At 43.6% G+C, this 19577-nt stretch overlaps 1 protein-coding gene across 1 annotated transcript in view; it reads right to left on the bottom strand.

Annotated features, from left to right (window-relative positions):
• LOC122560316 (embryonic polyadenylate-binding protein-like) overlaps window positions 1–13084 on the bottom strand; it is a 50926-nt gene extending 37842 nt beyond the window's left edge. Inside the window, exons 1-3 of the mRNA XM_043710910.2 lie at window positions 12892–13084; window positions 5324–5517; window positions 3053–3168 (exon numbers count right to left, since the gene is read on the bottom strand). Of these exons, the coding sequence (XP_043566845.1) occupies window positions 3053–3168; window positions 5324–5517; window positions 12892–13084 (503 nt within the window). The remainder of the gene's footprint in view (window positions 1–3052; window positions 3169–5323; window positions 5518–12891) is intronic.
• Window positions 13085–19577: the final 6493 nt, after the last annotated feature.

Here is a 19577-nt window from a genome sequence, read left to right as displayed (position 1 = left end):
TGAAACGCTCCGCAAGTAGCCGGCCTGTCTCCCCAATATAGAGGAGGCCACATCGGGTGCAGAGGATGCAATAGATGATATGTGTGGAGGTGCAGGTGAATCTGTGGCGGATATGGAAGTTTCCTTTGGGGCCTTGGAGGGAGGTGAGGGGGGAGGTGTGGGCGCAAGTCTTGCACCTCCTGCGGTTGCAGGAGAAGGTGCCGGGAGTGGAGGTTGGGTTGGTGGGGGGTGTGGATCTGACGAGGGAGTCACGGAGGGAGTGGTCTTTACGGAATGCTGATAGGGGAGGGGAGGGAAATATATCCTTGGTGGTGGGGTCCGTTTGGAGGTAGCGGAAATGACGGCGGATGATGCGCTGTACATGGAGATTGGGGGGTGGTAGGTGAGGACCAGTGGGGTTCTGTCCTGGTGGCGGTTGGAGGGGCGGGGTTCAAGGGCGGAGGAGCGGGAAGTGGAAGAGAAGCGGTGGAGGGCATCGTCGACCACGTCGGGGGGGAAATTGCGGTCCTTGAAGGAGGCCATCTGGGTTGTGCGTTTTTGGAACTGGTCCTCCTGGGAGCAGATGCGGTGGAGTCGAAGGAATTGGGAGAATGGGATGGCGTTTTTACAGGGGGCAGGACGGGAGGAGGTGTAGTCCAGGTAGCTGTGGGAGTCGGTCGGTTTGTAGTAGATGTCCGTGTTGATTCGGTCGCCTGAGATAGAAATAGAAAGGTCGAGGAAGGGGAGGGAGGAATCTGAGACTGTCCAGGTGAATTTGAGGTCGGGGTGGAAGGTGTTGGTGAAGTGGATGAACTGTTCAACTTCCTCGTGGGAGCACGAGGCGGCGCCGATACAGTCATTGATGTAGCGGAGGAAAAGGTGGGGGGTGGGGCCAGTGTAGTTGCGGAAGATGGATTGTTCCACATATCCTACGAAGAGGCAGGCATAGCTGGGGCCCATGCGGGTGCCCATGGCTACTCCTTTCGTTTGGAGGAAGTGGGAGGATTGGAAAGAGAAGTTGTTCAGGGTGAGGACCAGTTCAGTCAGTCGAAGGAGGGTGTCAGTGGAAGGGTACTGGTCGGTACGGCGGGAAAGAAAGAAGCGGAGGGCTTTGAGTCCTTCGTGATGGGGGATGGAGGTGTACAGGGACTGGATGTCCATGGTGAAAATAAGGCGTTGGGGACCGGGGAAGCGAAAATCATGGAGCAGGTGGAGGGCATGGGTGGTGTCCCGAACATAGGTAGGAAGTTCTTGGACTAAGGGGGACAGGACGGTGTCAAGGTACGCAGAGATGAGTTCGGTGGGGCAGGAGCAGGCGGAGACAATGGGTCGGCCGGGGCAATCAGGTTTGTGGATTTTGGGCAGGAGGTAGAAGCGGGAGGTGCGGGGTTGTGGGACTATGAGGTTGGAGGCGGTGGATGGGAGATCCCCTGAGGTGATGAGGTTATGGACGGTCTGGGGGATAATGGTTTGGTGGTGGGGGGTGGGGTCATGGTCAAGGGGGCAGTAGGAGGAGGTATCTGCGAGCTGGCGTTTGGCCTCAGCGGTGTAGAGGTCGGTGCGCCAAACTACTACCGTGCCTCCCTTGTCTGCTGGTTTGATAGTGAGGTTGGGGTTGCAGCGGAGTGAGTCCAAGCACAAGACAGAGATAGTCTGAGTCTGATGGATGGTGTTCCATCTGAACACTGGCCAGAATGGCTTATGTAAAGATCCTGACATGAGTGTAGCCCAGAAAAGACCTCAATAAACGTGCAATAGTCAACTCAAGGAAGCTCTGGCTTGAACTGGAGAGTAACCAATGCTGGCCAAAACACAAAAGCTGAGGATCAGCTGAGCTGGAGTTAAATTAATTCAACTTCCTCACAAGCGTACAATGAGGTTTTGCAACCTCCCACTAGGGAGCCAAAAGGAAACTCTCCCCATATCGTGGTCAATATTCATTCCTTGAGCTCTCTATTCATCACATTGCAGCTTGTGGGATCTTGCTGTGCACAGATTGGCTGTGTTCCCAATAGCAAAGCAGATCTCAAAATCTCTGGACAGAGGTTGTCAACATTAACGGGTCAACAATATGACGGGGGTGGGGGGTGGAGAAAAGAGTTACATGTGGTAATGGAGGTATGCCTCCTGGATGGAAGAACCTCAACTTGTAATAAAAGCATTTTTTACTTGGGATCCAGAGAATACTCTTATAATCCATGGATCCATTCACCCAACATGGCTCCAGTCAAAAAAGTTAAAACCAATTTCAAACAGCAAACTTTGGACCAGAATCAGAAATTATTGAAAAAGTGCACTGTGGGTCAGCTCAGGGATGAGGGGGAAACAAGTGAACCTTCAGGTAGAATACAATTTTAAAAAAACCCAGCAATTACTGAACTGTTTGCACCTTGTCACATTGGGGCCTCTCAGTCACTCAGCAAACACTCCTGTCTGGACATGTATAAAATACCCAACTTATGTTGTTTGAAAATAAAGACAGCATCTTTGATGCAAATTCAGGACCACATGTATTTATTTAAAATCAATGTATGTAGGCTTATTCTCAACATCTCTGCAAGGTCAACACCTTCAAGGATAGTCAGAACAGCACCTTGTCAAAACCAGACGAAAGTGAGGACTGCAGATGCAGGAGATTATAGATGAGTGTAGTGCTGGAAAAGCACAGGTCAGGCAGCATTCGAGGAGCAGGAGAGGCCACATTTTGGGCAAAAACCCTTCATTAGGAGTATTCCTTTCACCTGAAACATCAACTCTCCTGCTCCTTGGATGCTGCCTGACCTGCTGTGGTTGTCCAGTACTACATGCTCGACTCTGATCTCCAGCATCTGCGGTCCTCACTTTCTCCTACCTGAGTTTAACCTTACTGCGAAACCTCTTCCAAGAATGCCTACATTGAAGAAGTGTTCCTTCTCTCTCTACAAGGATCTCCGTGAGTGTCTCTCTCTCTCTCACTGCAAACCCCTTGCCAAAGCTGCCAATGTCACCTACCAAGGCTGTGCAATCAGTGGTTTTGTGCGTTTGAAAATGAGAATCAAAGGAACACACTCGGTTTGGCCTGTCCCAGACTTACACTTTCCGATCGTTCAGTAACATTCCATTCATCGTCTCAATGGCACGGGTTGCAGCCTCCTGCGTTTCAAAGTGTACAAAACCGTATCCTTTTGACCCACTCTCATCGCTGACAACCTGCACAGAGAAAAGTTCTTAAATTGACAAAGCATAAGGTGCATCCTTTGATACACCACCCCTCTCTCTACACATTCAAAAAATCTGTGCCTTCATTTGAACTGTCAGCCCCAATGTGTCCAGAATTCCATCCACTGGACAACATTGGACAAATGCACAAGCTTATCTGAAGGGTCATCACTGGACCCAAAACATTAATAGTTTTCTCTCCATAGATGCTGCTAGACTGAGATTTTCCACCAATTTCTGTTTTTGTCTCAATCTTATCGTTTCCAAAGCCCCCACAAAAAACCCACCCCTCCCTCCCCCAAATACCCATACGAGTACTTGGTTTACTGGGAAGGCAATGGTCTGGTGGTATTATCACCAGGCGATTAACCAAGACCAGCTGATCCTCTGTGGATCTGGGTTCAAATACCACCACAGTGGAATTTGAATTCAATAAATAAATCTGGAATTAAAATGGGATGACCATGAAACCATCGCCAATGGTCAGAAAAACCCATCTGGATTCACTAATGTCCTTCATGGAAGGAAATCTTCAAACCTTACTTGTTCTGGCCTACAAGTGACTCCAGACCCACAGCAATGTGGTTGACTCAACTGCCCTCTGGGTAATTAGGGATGGGTAATAACTGGGGGCCTAGCCAGTGGTGCCCATAACCCATGAATGAATATTACTGGATCAATTCCATTTATAACCCTGGGACTTCCATACAGCTGCAGTTACAAGATCCCAGTGTTATTAACCTTGAGTGGGTAACAGGGTCATTTTTCTCCTTCTAGTTAGTGGCCGCTCTCAATAACTTGACCTGACTTCTAACCCAAGACAGTCCCAGACACACCAGTCCCCACAATTACTCCCATCCGCAAGTGTTAATTACTAAAACTGTAAACAATAGGGAAATTCAGATATGGCTAACCGCACCTAAGTAACAAAGTCAATAGACCTGCAATCTCAATGCTCATGTGTACACATGGTGTGTGCACATAATACTCAACTGTTATGGTGCAAGAGGCTATTTGACCCATTGTGCCTATACTAGCTCATCGAACGAGCATCATGACCCAGTGCCAATCTCCTGCATTATCCCCCCTCCCTTTGCACTTTATTCTCATTCAAATTGAAATGTCTCAATAGAACCTGCCTCCACCACTTTTCCAAACAGTGCATTCTGTAAATGCTTCTCCCCATCAACGCTCCTCCATTTTGTACCCAAATTTTAATTCCCTCAGCTAGCAAGACAGGATTTGACCCATGTCAACAAAACCTCACCCAGGCCTGTGAAATACCAACCAGCAACAGTAGCACTAAGCCAACATTAAATCATTGTGACTGCTGCATTCCCTCAGGCACTGAATCCATGTCAGTACATCGTACGCAAAGTCAGATGGCTGGCTGAACAAATGGAGCCAAAACCACAATTCAGGATTGTCACAATTCCTACTGGACAGCAGGAAGTAAAGGCATTTCCCAGTCAGATAGGGATAGGCCCAGGTAAGTGATCACATGTTCCTGACAATTCCAGGATAAGGCTATGGGACTGCCAGTAGGTTAACAACACTAATACAGAGTGAGCTGTTGTCTTCCAAGTCATAGCTTCAAACCAAGGCTCTGCTTATCCTCAGGGAGAAAGTGAGGACTGCAGATGCTGGAGATCAGAGCTGAAAATGTGTTGCTGGAAAAGCACAGGTCAGGCAGCATCCAAGGAGCAGGAGAATCGACATTTCGGGCATAAGCCTTTCTTCAGAAGGGTTTATGCCCGAAACGTCGATTCTCCTGTTCCTTGGATGCTGCCTGACCTGCTGCGCTTTTCCAGCAACACATTTTCAGCTCTGCTTATCCTCAGGTAATCCGAAACAATCGCAGTAGCTCTTTCCTAAGGCAGCAGGGAAGTTCTCCTCTCTTGACCTGGGATATTCAAAATATCTGTAGTAAAGGGGTCATTTGGTCATTACTATATTACTGTCTGCTGTGCATCGCCTAGTAGCCAAACTGCAACTCCAGTGGCTCCTACAGAATGTCCTGCAGTCATGAGAGGCGCTATAGAAATGCAGGTCTTTCATGACATATCAAGGTGAAGCTCTCTGGGTGGCAGACACGCAACACAGGGAGGTGGTGATGTTGTTGTAAACTCACCAGGCAGGCTCTTACCTTGCAGGATAGAATATTGCCGAAAGCAGAGAAGGTATCATACAGAGCCTTGTTGTCAATGGACTCATCCAGGTTTTTGATGAAGATGTTGCCCACGCCTGATTTGCGCAGGGAGGGATCCCGCTGAGACCACATGATACGTACAGGGCGGCCCTTAATCACTTCGAAGTTCATAGTGTCAAGGGCACGCTCAGCTGGAGAGAGATGGATGAGAGAGATTACTGGCCACGTGGAAACTGACCTTTGGTCCAACCAGTCCATGCCAAACGTAATCCCAAACAAAATGAGCCCCTCCTGCCTGCTCCTGGCCCATATCCCTCCAAACCTTTCTGATTCATGTAGCAATCCAAATGTTTTTGAAATGTTGTAATTGTGCCCACATCCATCTCTACCTCAGGAAGTTCATTCCACACACAGACCACCCTCTTTTTTTTAAAAAAAAAAGGCCCTCAAGTCTTTTTAAAATCTGCTTCCTCTCACCTTAATGTGTCCCCTAGTCTTGAAATCCCCCATCCTAGCGAAAAGACAACTACTATTAACTATCTATACCTCACGATTTTATAACTTTTCAGGTCATATCTCAACCTCCTATGCTCCATTGGAAAATAGTTTGTCTATCCAGCCTTTCTTTCAAATTCAATCATTCTATATCCACAACATCCTGGTAAATCTCTTCAGAAACCACTCCAGCTTGATAATATCCTTCCTATAACTGGGCAACCAAACTAGACACTGTTCCAGAAGAGGCCTCACCAATGTCCTGTACAAACTCAACATACGTCTCAACTCCTATACTCAAAGGACTGAGCAATAAAGGCAGGGATGTTAAATGCCTTATTAACCACCCTGTCTATGTGTGACGCGAACTTCAAAGAAATACATACCTGCACCCCAGGCCCCTCTGTTCCAGAACACTACCCCCAAGACCCTACCATTAATCGTATAAAGCCCTACCCTCGTTTGTTTTACCAAAAATGCAATATCTTGCATTTATCCAGTTTGAACTCCATCTGCCATTTTTCAACCCACTCACCCATTTGACCAAGTTCCCTTTGTAATCTTAGAAAATCTTCATTGTCTACTATGCCACTGATCCACAAACTTACTAACCATGCCTTCTATATTCTCATCCAAATCATTTATATAAACGACTAACAAAAGAGGATCCAGAACAGATCTCTGTGGAACAGTGATAGGCCTCCAGTCCGAGACAACTCTCCACCATTACTGTCTTCTGCTGTTAAGTCAATTATGTATTGAATTTGCAAGCTCACCCTGAATCCCATGCGACCTAACTTTACTAATTAGTCTACCATGCTAAACTTTGACAAAGGCTTTACTATAATCCAAATAGACAATGTCTACTGCTCTGTCAATTATTTTAGTAACTTCCTCAAAAAAATATCAAGTTTGAGAGACAAGATTTTCCTCTCAAATCCATGCTGACTACCCCTCATCAATTTTTGCCCCTCAATGTCCGTAAATCCTTTTATAATCACCTCCAATTTACCTACAACTGAAGTCTAACTCGCAGGTCTAGAGTTGCTCCTTACATCCTTTCTTAAACAAAGGTACAAAATTAACCATACTCCAATCAACAAACACACCACCCATTGTTATAGATGGTGCAAATATCTTTGCAAGGGACCTCGTAATTTCCTTCCTTACTTCCTACAAAATTCTAGAATACATCAGATCAGGTCCCGGAGATTTTGCCACTTTTATATTCTCCAAGACAAAACTTTCTCTTCTGTAAAGTGAACAGTTTTTAAAAATTCCCTAGACTCTCTCTTTCTCCTAGTAAAAGCTGATGCAAAAATATTCATTTAGGATCTCTCCTGGAGTCCAACACAAAGATGACTCCCTGGACATTTAAGGGATCCTACCGTCTCTCTAGTTACTCTCTTGCACTCAATGTACTTGTGGAATCTCTTAGGATTATCTACCAAAGCTGTCTCCATCTCTTTGGTCTTTGATTTTTTTTTAATATAAAAAGTGTAGGGGCATTCTTAAAGAGATTCAATTGAACCAAGTTGTCTATTATCTAGAAAGTCAATATTTTTACTCATCCATTGTTCCTTAATCTTACCAGCTTTACTCTTCACTCTAACAGGAGCAAAATGCCTCTGAACTCTTATCACATGCTTGAAAGCTTCCCACTTGTCAGGTGTCCTTTTACCAGCCAAATGTCTACTCCAACTTTTCAAACATTCTACCTCACACCATTAAAAATTTGCTTTACTCCAATTTTTTTTAAAAAACCAAGTTTTATGGAAAGTTATCTTTTTTTTCCACAACCACATTGAAACTAATAAAATAATAATAGCTGGACCCAAAGTGTTCCACAACTTCTACATCAGTCACCCGCCCTGTCTTATTGCCCAAAACAAAAGGTCCAGATTTCTCTTCCTCTAGTCAGAGCTTTCACATATCAATCAAGAACCTTTTCTTGAACACTTATTACAAATTCTTCACCATCCCTCATTATAACAACATTATAGAGTCAGATGTCCAGCCTCTCCTTATAGCTCAAATCCTCCAACCCTGGCAACATCCTTGTAAATCTTTTCTGAACCCTTTCAAAGTTTCACAACATCTTTCTAATATGAAGGAGACTAGATTTGCAAACAGTATTCCAAGAGTGCCCTAACCAATGTCCTGTACAGCTACAACATGGCCTCCTAACTCCTGTACTCAATGCTATGACCAATAAAGGAAAAAGCATATCAAACACTATCTGCAACTCCACTTTCAAGGAGCTATGAACCTGCACCTCAAGGTCTCTTTGTTCAGCAACACTCCCCACAACCTTATCATTGGTGTATAAGCCCTGCCCTGATTTGCCTGTCCAAAAATTAGAATTTCACATTTATTTAAAATTAAACTCCATTTGCCACTCCTCAACCGATTGGCTCATCTGATCAGCATCCTGTTGCACTCAGAGGTAACCTTCTCCGCTGCCTACTACATTTTGCTGTCATCTGCAAACTTACTAACTATACCTCCTACGTTCACATCCAAATTATTTATATAAGTGATGAAAAGCAGTGGACCCAGCACCGATCTCTCCTTCCTATCACATCTAAAACCCAGAACAGTGAGCTGCCAGTCTTGTTCATCTCTCAGACGAGTTCCTATAATAGCTATAATGTCCCAATCCCATGTTCTTACACATACCCTGAATTTAGTCTTACCTGTAAGACCCAGTTGCATTGGAATAAATCCAATTTAGTTCTTGAGATCGACATAATGGCTTGTTCATCTTTCTTTTCTAATTGACATAATGCCTTCACATTCAGAACTTTGTCATCAATCCTTCTATTTACAGTGTTACTTAGAGAGGGGGATGGATGAATTCTATCAGTATTAAGTCTCCTCTAATGGAACGAGCAAGTCTCCTTTAGATATTGGTCACTTTCCAGTTTAGGTTAGGCACATCCTTTTTGAAAAGGTCTTTTCTATCCGAAAAAGAAACATTCCAATTGTCCAAAAACCTGAATCACTGACGAATACATCAGCACTTCAGCCATTGATTTATCTCTTAACTTTTTGTTGCTTCCCTCATGAGAGTTTGGCATTGGAGTAAACCAGAAATTACTACTTTTAGAGGTTTTTTAAAAAATCCTCTACCTAACCTCTCAAATTCATTCTGTACTGCTTTAATTTTTTTCCCCTAAATGCATCATTCCTACCAACATGTACTCACTGCCACAGCATCCTTGTCTATGTCCCTGACTGAAGAGTCCCCATAACAAATGCTGCTTAACACAAGAACCATTACAAGTGTCCAATAACTGACTGCTCCTTCTGTTTTCCTCAGAGACACCATCACCTTCTACAGTTCGAAAAAAATTGACCATTATTTAATGGAGGAACAGCCACTGGAGACTTTTGAAGCATCTCCCTTGCTTTGAGTTAGGGGCAGTAGTGGCCCATTCTGCTGGTCAATAAGAAAATAGGATTGTGACCTCAACTCCACAGTTCTCACTACCCTGAATAACCTTTGACTCCTTTGTTAATCAAGAATCTCAGTCTTAAAAAGTAAACTTATAATTACATTTTTCTGGACTTCAAATGTATTATTAAAAAAAAAAATGGCATTCTGCTTTTACAGCATGGAAACAGGTGCTTCAGACCATCATGTCTGTGCCAGCCATCAAATAATCTCAATATCCACCACTTGGCCCTTAACCTTGTGTACTATCACTTTACTTCTGTCATTCCTGGGCCAAAACCTTATGATCTTAAATGAACCTTCATCATTGAACTCATTCACTAGCGAGGGAAAGAAAAATTCTCATATCTACCTTGTCAATAACCTTTAAACACCTGAAGATTTGTAGCCATTGCTCTTTCAATATAATATAGATGCTCAAAACCGTGAGGGGATCACAGAACAGAGAGAAAAACCACTCCCATTGGTGAAGGGTCAAAAGTTGGAGGACAATGATCCAAAGTGATTGGCTAAAAAGAGAATTAGACAAGGAGTTGGAAGGAAAGAGATACAGAGGAAAAGGATCAATTGAATTGCTCAGAGAGTGCTGATAGGAACTCGATAATGCCTTCATCTGTCACTCAAGACAGTCCCAAGTTCCTCTTCATATCTAGAGATTCCTACCATCTTGTTGAATCTGAATATTCTCATTGCTTTCGAGTCCTTCTGTAATAGGATGATTGAATCTTTAAAGTGCCCTCAATTATGTCCAGCCATTGCCTTGTAGTAGCTCATTGTTACATTTTTTACTTATGAATGTTAAGCTCTCAATAATACAGGCTAAAAAACTTTAATTATATTGTCTACCCTCACTGTCAAGGAATTATTTCATTCAACCCAAGGTCCCCCCGTTCATACCAAAACCATCCAAGACACAAATATCCAAAGGGCAGGACAAAACAATGGTGGTTAACCAAAGTGGTTAAAGATTCTACAAGATCAAAGAAAGTGTCTTATCAGGATGCCTGAAAAAGAAATGACAAAGCTGAGGATTGGAAGCAATTTTGAACCCAGCAGCAGAAGGAGGACCACATAATGCATTCAGAGACGAGAAAATGTGAATGCAAACTGGCAAGGAATGTAAAAGTGGACTGTAGAAGCTTCCTTAGGTCTGCAAAAAGGAAAAAAGTTAACTAGGGCCAGTTACAAGACTGGACAGGAGAATTTATTATGGATAAAAGGAAGTGACAGACAATTACTTTGTGCCTGTCTTTACAAAGATACAGAAACTTTCCCGGAATGTGCAGGTGAACAATAGACTTGTGAAATTGAGGAAGTAAAAGAAACAGGTAAAAAGGTAGTACTTGGAAAGTGAAGTGGATAAAGGATGATAAATCCCCTGGCTCAGCGGAGTCAAAGTTGATATATCTGCTAGCCCTCTGACCACCAATTTTTTTTTTCAAAATTTTGTCAATTCTGTAAAAGCTCCTACTGACTGGAAAGTGGCAAATGTAACTCCAGTATTTACGAAGGGAGGAAGAGTAGCAACGGAGAACCACAGAACTGTTTGTTTGACATCAGTAGTAATGAAGATGTCAGTATCTGCTGCGAAGATTGAGAGAACTGAATATTTAGAAAAAAATGAAGTTGGGGTGGGGGGGGTCAACATGGATTTATGAAAGAGAAATCAGGTTTGATAAGCCTGGAGTTTTTAAGTATATTACATGTAGTATTGATAAAGGAGACCCAGCAGATGTGGTGTATTTGGATTTTCAGAAGCTTTTGATAAGGTCCTACGAGTAACTAAAATTAAACAATATGGGATTGGGCAAAATATACTCAAGTGGATTGAAAATTGGTCAAACAGAAATAAAGATTAAACAGATGATTGTCAAGGTGTCAGGCTGTTACTAGTGAGGTACCACAAGGGTCAGTGCATGGTCCACAGTCAATTATAATCTATATAAAGGATTTGGCAGTGACGACCAGTTATAACATTCCCCAGTTTGAGGAGGATGTCAGACTGGGTGGAACACAAATTGCGAGGAGTGCAGAAAGAGTTGAAGAGGACTTAGACAGGCTAAGTGAGTAGACTAGAGCACGACAGATGGAATATAAATGTGAATAAATGTGCGATTATTCACTTTAGTAGAAAGAACAAAGGCAGATTATTTCTTAATTAGAGAGTTATTGGGAAGGTAGTATAGAAAGTAGTTGCAGCACGCAATCGGAAAGGCAAATGATATGTCCCGTTCATTCGGATTTGAGACAGGAATAAAGAATCAAAACACAAAAGAACTGCACATGCTGGAAGCTGGAAATGAAAATTAAAAAAGGCAAGAAAATACATGGGAAAGCGACAAATATTTACTCCATTATTTACAAAAGGAGGAAGGGTAGAATGACTGAATGGTTTGTTTGACATCAGTAATAGAGAACATGTTAGAATCTACCATCATCAACACCCCTCACCCACCCAACTGCAAACTACTCAGCATCCTGACATGGGAATTATTACTATTCCTTCTGTCACTGGGTCAAATCCTGGAATTCCCTCTCCAACAACAGTGTGGGTCCAGCTAACACCCCAGGGATGCAGAGGTTCATAGCAGCAGCTCATCTCCACCTTCTGAAGATGCTGGCAGTCAACCATGCCCACATCTCATGAGTGAATTATAAAAAAAAGTTTCTTTTATCGGAGATAATGGCCAGTCAGACAGATTAACCATCTTAGTGACTCAATTGGTCATTGACCTATTTGTGACGACTCTGGGAAGGGTGGGGCTCAACTTCCAGCACACTATTCCCACCAGGATGTAGCAAAAAGAGTTGCTGCTGTTTGTGGGAGCTTGTGGTGCACAGATTAACCGCTGCATTTCTCTGTATTAGAATGACTCCAATCAGCAAAATTATTTTCTGCTTTGCATATTGGGAAGTTCCTCAGCTGTGAAAGGCACTATGTAAATGCAGATTCCTTTCACTACTAGTACTCTGTTCCCAAAATGCAAACATTGATAAATTTCCAGCTATTAATATGATACTGATGCAGCCTGGATCTGATAGGGTAAACTCAAGGGAATGAATAGCTTACTCCAACTCCTGTGTTTTCAAAGAATTATAGAATCCCTGCAATGTGGAAGCAGACCATTTGGCCCATTTAGTGCACACTAACCCTCTAAAGAATATCCCACCCAAACCCACCACCCTATCCTCTAACACTGCATTTCCCATGGTTAATCCACGTTGCCTGCATTACCATGATCAATTTTGCATGGCCAATCCACCCTGCCCTACACATCTTTGGGAGGAAACCAGAGCACCTGGAGGAAACCCACACAGTTGTGGAAGGTTGGCATCAAACACTGGTCTCTGGCACCAAGAGGCAACAGTGCCACCATGCCATTTTACTGATTAATCAAGGGAATATGAAATAGATGATCATAGTCCAAGCTGGCAAAGTAGGCCTGAAGGCCGGTCCCGACATGTCTCTTAGGATACCTTGCTAAACACATACATTAATTGCAGATTCTGTAAATAACCAGGATCAATTTGGAAGTCCCATCATTCATAGGAATGCTTCTGCACTCCATAAAGAATTATAGCTAAGACAAAGGCCTCACTTGCCCCCACTCACCGTCTGCAGGTTGCTGGAAGTTGATGTAAGCATAGCCCAGGGAGCGGCGGGTAACAACATCTCTGCAAACTCGGATAGACATGATAGGTCCAGCAGGAGAGAACTTCTCATATAACATTGCCTCAGTGACATCTTGGTGCAGGTCCCCAACATACAGAGAGGCAATCGGGTAGCCAGGCCCAGCTGCATTCATTTCTGCTGGCTGCAGCTGTTCAATTCTACAAAGACATTTCAAGAGTTTTGTCAGTGAGGACAAACAAAAACAATTACCAGAGAGTTGGAATCTTCTTAAACAACACACGGCCCCCTCCAGGCAGTGGAGGGGACTGGGCTGCTCTACGCTTCAGCTGATGTCAGGAAAAGCCCAGAGGTGGTTTTCTTGGTTGATCCTGCGTACGAGGGATTTTCTTATGAGGAGAGGTTGAGCCTGTACTCTTTAGGAGGAGGGGGGCATTTTGGAATAGACATTGTTAGGAGGCTTGAGAGGGTGGATGTGGAGCTGTTGTTACCCCTTGTGGGAGAGTCCATGACCAGAGTGCATCATCTCAGAGTAAGGGATCATCCATTTCAGACAAATGAAGGACTTTCTTCTTACAGTGAAGTGAGTCTGTGGAGTTCTTTACTGCAGAGAGCTGTCGAGGTTAGATCATGTTTATTCGAGGTTGAGATAGATTTTTAACAGGGAAGGGAATTCAGGGTTATGGGAAAAGACAGAAAAGTGGAGGCGAGGATAATCAGATATGATCTCATTGAATGACGGAGCAGGCTTGATGGGCTGAATGGCCTACTTCTGCTCCATGTCCTAACAGTGTTTAGATAAAGAACAGGTAAAGACAAAGCATGTGGTTTTGGTTATGGCAGAGAATTTCCCAACGACATAACAGAAAAATCAATACTAAAGGCAGCTCATCACTATCCTGAGACATCCCTGTGACTTCCCCCAACTCCACTCATGCCTTCCCTTGCTGGCAAGGAGCTATAGGTCTAGCTCAGTTGGCTGGACAGCTGGTTCATGATGCAGCATGATACCAATGTGGGTTCAATTCCTGTCCCAGCTGAGGTTACACCATGAAGGACCCTCCTCCTCAACCACCTTCTTTCCCCCCCCCCACCTTCCTGAGGCATGGTGACCCATCACCAGTTATCTCCCACTGAGAGAGTCTCATTGGACTAAGGGGCTGGGAGACTTTACCTTATAAAAAGGTGAGAAAATTTAATCATGATACCTCCCCAGTTCAACAGCCACTAAACTCTCACTAGGTACAGCTCGTTATGGTGTCCCTTCGGCCCGGGTGTTAAAAGGAACAAATTTGTTTTCCTGAACAATAAAACATACATTGGGGGTGAAGTAGCGAGGAGCGTTGTTGGGAGTGTAGATTCAATGAACATGGGAAAAAAATACACTGCCAAAGTTGAAGGGAAAATTCATTAAAAATAAAAAAGCTTCAATCCAATCACCGCGTTGTGACTCAGCCAGGGCTCAGTGGTAACTGAAGCACAAGGCTCCATATTCAATTCCTACACAAGGGTGAACACTGAAGGGCCCGCACCAGAGGGCACCATACTGGCAGGTGCCATTTTTCATAGAGGCATTAAATCATGGCCCAACCTACCTCCGCAGGTGAATGTGAAAGACCCAGGAAAGGTACTTTGGAAAAGAGCAAGTTAGTTATCTTCAATGTCCAGGGGGCCAATCAACATCATACACAGATTGTCAAGTTATTGCTGTTTATGGGAGCTTGCTGTGCACAAAATGAATGCCATTTCCCAGTTACAAATAATGATTATTCAAAGTCTGTTTAAAAAAAAATCTTAAAATTTACTAAGGCTCCCTATACAACAACTTCCAAACCAACGGCCACTTCTATCTAAAAGGACAAGGACAGCAGATACATGGGAACACCACCCCTTTCAAGTTCCCCTCCAAGCCACTCAGCATCTTGACTTGGAAACGTATCACCGTTCCTGCACTGTCACTGGGTCAAAATCCTGGAATTCTCTCCCAAATGGCATTGTGGGTCTACCTGCAGCAGTTCAAGAAGGCACCTCACCCCCACCTTCTCAAGGGGTAACTAGGGACAAGCAATTAATAGGCCAGCCAGCAATGCTCTCACTCCAATGAATAAACAGAAAAAAATAAGTGGCTGTACAATATTTTAAGACGTCTGATCATTGTGAAGGGTATTATATAAACTCAAGGGATCAGTTAACTCAGTGGCAGGACGGTTGGTTTATGATGCAGAGTGACACTAACAGCATGGCTTCAATTCCTGCACTAGCTGAGGTCACCACTTCTCCCTCCTCTCCCCAAGACATGGTGACCCTCCAGGTTAAACCAGCTCTCCCTAATGAGGGGTCTGGTAAGGTAGTGGAGATTTTACTTGACAAAGGCATCTTTGTTAATAGATTCTATTACATTCCCATTCATTAACATGGTGTTAATAGCTTAAACCTAGAGAAAAAATATTAAAGTTAAGCCTTTCAACAACTGGACAGTAGTAGCTGCTGCATTTCAGCGATATTGTTAAACAAACAGAACCCAGTGCAATGCGGTATTGACACTATATGGACATGCTCTGGTTATTCCAGCACCCAAACACAGTCATTGAAAATGGACCCATGCAGTTGAACATCAATAAATCTTAGAAGAGAGATTCCCTATTGCTACTAGATCAACTTACAGTCCCTCCAAAATAGCCTCTGCTTTCCCTCTGAACAGTAAACATTAGAAACGAACTATATTCTACTTGAGAAACTCAATATACTTTCACCTCTGGGAATATTAGCTGAAATGTAGTTTAGGGATAGAGCTGAGGATGGTAGACATCTGACCAGTTCAAACCTGAGGAAGCCTAACCTCCCATTTAATTTTTTTTTAAAAAAGTGAAGAGATACTTGTGGGGAGGCAGTTTGTTTCACAGGTCTTTCAATGTAGAGGAACAACTTTAATGTTTATACGAACAAGAGAGAGCATTGCTGTTAACACAAAGTATTGGGGCCACTTTCCACTGAAACATTACTGGGATGAACTGAACTTTGACCCAAGTCCCAGTGAAATTCTCCGTGGTCAGAATCCTTGTTATAAAATTACTCACCGATAATGACTGAAGAACTCTTTCCAATTACCCATCGGGATCGCATCAAGTTACACAAAGCCCCTGTTCTTCGCTGGACTTGACACTTTCTCTCTCTCCGCAGATGCTACCAGACCTGCTGAGTTTTTGCATCATTCTCGGAGTTTGTCTCATTAACTCCCTAACCCTCTAATTCTCTAATGAAGACAAGGAAGAGTTTCATGCAGACCTGAGGAAGGCTTGAAGAAACTTTCACTCCAATTCCTGACTGGAGCTTGGTTGGGGATGGATAGGAGGAGGGAGTCAACGTGAGAGTCACTTTGAGAGAAAAAAAAAATCCCTGAAAAAAGTCAATAAAAAGTCTCTCCGAAATGCTCCCAGTATTTGTTTGCAATCATCCCAACTTGGGAATTTCAAATACTTGCTGCAAACCTTCCCAGTGAAACGTGAACTAAAAACAGTTAAGTCAGTAGCAATAAAGTTCTTACTAACCGCGGTTATCAAACGCCGTCCTGTTGCTGTTCCACTTTAAAGACGCTGTTTCTGCTTTTTTTTATATAAAAAATATTTTATTTATCTGATAAAGATGCAATAGTCTCTTAACCCAACCTCCATGAAGGCAACAGTACTCCCTCCTTTGGGAAATAATCCTGGGGATGGAGTCTCAGCGAGTGTCACAGGGGTGGGGCCAGAGACATAGGAACAGATAAATAAACTTGTTAATTCCAGGCAGGTACCTGGGATACTGTGTCGCCATTAACGTTATTATTGTGTTTGAATCGTGGCCAAATCAGTTCCTTTTTAATTGCACCGTTAGGAATGATTGGGACACAGGTACCACAATATTTATATATTATTTTATATTCCATCCCATCCCACCCCACCCTGTTAGGAAGGATCTGTGACGTTATGGATTCCTTCACTCATAAAGCCGGTTGTTGAGCCTGGGCTGGGCTATACCACAGAGATAGCATCACAACTGAAGCAATGCTGACTTGCACCTGTTGTTAAGCAGGAACATTAAGGGACATTTTGGTGGGGGATGGGGAGGGACTTTAGTTTTCCCCATAGCAGAATTTCAACTCCAGTCATTAGCTCTCACCTCTTGTCAGGTGTTACACAGTTATTTGAAGAACACACAAATTAGCATACAAGATGTGTCAACGGCTCAAAGATTCACCTCGTCAATAGGGATCAATGACCACCAATATACACCGTCAGCAACAGCAGGAGGCCATTCAGCCCCTTTGAGCCTCTCCCACTCATTAATGAGTTCACGGCTGTGACCTGAATCCAATACCATCTAACTGCAGTGGCTCCAAATCTTATCCAAATTAAGCTTGCAAACAAAAGATTATTAATTGAGCTGACATTTACACTTTTCCAAAATAAAAATGGAAAATTCTGGAAGTGCTGAGCAGCATCTGCAGAGAGAGAAATAGGATGGACATCTCAGGTTAGTGGCTTTGACCTCAATAATCATGAAGTGCTTTCAGAAGCTGGTCATGATCCATATCAATTCAAGCCTCCCAGCCTGCCTTGATCTGTTGCAATTTGCCTACCAACGGAACAGGTCCACGTCAGACACCATATCCAGATCCCTGCACTCATCCATGGAACGTTTGAAAAACAAGGATGCCAATGTCAGACTCATGTTCCACCTTCAACACCATTATCCTCCCCAGTCTGATTTGAAAACTACATGGCCTTGGTCTCGACTCCGCTCTCTGCAACTGGATAGAGTCACAGGCATAGAGATGTACAGCACGGAAATACAGTCCACCTCATCCATGCTGACCAGATATCCTGAATTAATCTACTCCCATTTGCCAGCACTTGGCCCATATCCCTCTAGCCTCTAGTATGTCGGATGGATCAGTTTTCGTCCAATGTGTACAGGTGAGTTTCCTGACACAGTATGTCGAAGGGCCGACAAGATGGGAGGCCACACTGGATCTGGTGCTTGGTAATGAACAAGGCCAAGTATTTGATCTAGTTGTAGGTGAGCACTTTGGAGAGAGTGACCATAATTCAGTTACGTTTAGTTTAGTGATGGAAAGGGATAGGTACATGCCACAGGTCAAGAGTTATCGATGGGGCAAGGGCAATTATAATGTGATTAGGCACGAATTAGGATGCATAAAATGGGGTAGCAAAATGCAAGGGATGCAGACAATGGAAATGTGAAGCTGGTTTAAGGAACAGATATTGCGCGTCCTTGGTAGGTATGTCCCTGTCAGGCAGGGTGGAGGTGAACTGTGAGGGAACTGTGGTTTACTACAGAAATTGCATCTCTTGTAAGCAGAAGAAGGAGGCTTATATGTTGATGAGGCAAGATGGTTCAAATGGGGCGATGGAGAGTTATAGATCAGCTAGGAAGGATTTAAAGAGAGAGTTAAGAAGAGCAAAGAGAGGACACGAGCAGCCTTTAGCAAATAAAGGAGAACCCTAAAGCTTTCTATAGGTATGTAAGGAATAAAAGGATGACTAGAATAGGAATAGGGCCAGTCAAAGACAGAAGTGGGAAGTTGAGTGTGGATCCTGTGGAGATCAGAGAGGCGCTAAATGAACATTTTTCGTCAGTTTTCACTCAGGAGAAAGAGAATATTGTAGAGGAGAAGAATGAGGTACAAGATATTAGACTAGAAAGGATCGAGGTTAGTTACAAACAGGTGTTATCAATTCTAGAAGGAGTGAAAGTAGACAAGTCCCCTGGGCCGGATGGGATTTATCCGAGGATTCTCTGGGAAGCTAGGGAGGAGATAGCAGAGCCTTTGGCTTTGATATTTGAATCGTCATTGTCTACAGGTTTAGTACCAGAAGACTGGAGGATTGCAAATGTTGTGCCCTTGTTCAAGAAGGGCAGTAGAGATGATCCAGGTAATTATAGACCAGTGAGCCTTACTTCTGTTGTAGGAAAGATTTTGGAAAGAATTATAAGAGGTAAGATTTATAATCATCTAGCAAACAACAATTTGATTTCTAGATAGTCAACATGGTTTCATCAAGGGCAGGTCGTGTCTCACAAACCTCATTGAGTTTTTTGAGAAGGTGACCAAGCATGTAGATGAGGGTAGCGCAGTTGACGTGGTATACATGGACTTCAGTAAAGCCTTTGATAAGGTTCCAAATGGTAGGCTGTTGGAGAAAATGCAGAGGCATAGGATTGAGGGTGATTTAGCAGATTGGATTAGAAACTGGTTTCTGAAAGAAGGCAGTGAGTGGCGGTTCATGGAAAATATTCAGTCTGGAGTCCGGTTACTAGTGGTGTGCCACAAGGATCTGTTTTGGGACCACTGCTGTTTGTCATTTTTATAAATGACTTAGACGCAGGCATAGGTGGACGGATTAGTAATTTTGCAAATGACACTAAAGTCGGTGGAGTAGTGAACAGTTTGGAACAATGTTACAGATTGCAGGGGAACTTTGATAAACTGGAGAATTGGGCTGAGAGGTGGCAAATGGAGTTCAATGCAGCTAAATGTGAGGTGATGCACTTTGGGAAGAATAACAGGAAGGCAAAATACTGAGTTAATGGAAAGATTCTTGGTAGTGTGGATGTGCAGAGGGATCTTGGTGTCCATGTACATTGATCCCTCAAAGTTGCCACCC

Source organism: Chiloscyllium plagiosum, unplaced genomic scaffold, assembly GCF_037043375.1.
Source record: "Chiloscyllium plagiosum isolate Xiang-an unplaced genomic scaffold, Cpla_swu_hap1 HiC_scaffold_15, whole genome shotgun sequence".
Taxonomy (NCBI): domain Eukaryota; kingdom Metazoa; phylum Chordata; class Chondrichthyes; order Orectolobiformes; family Hemiscylliidae; genus Chiloscyllium; species Chiloscyllium plagiosum.
The sequence above is the reverse complement of the archived record's forward strand: the minus strand, read 5'-3'. Positions and strand labels throughout refer to the sequence as shown.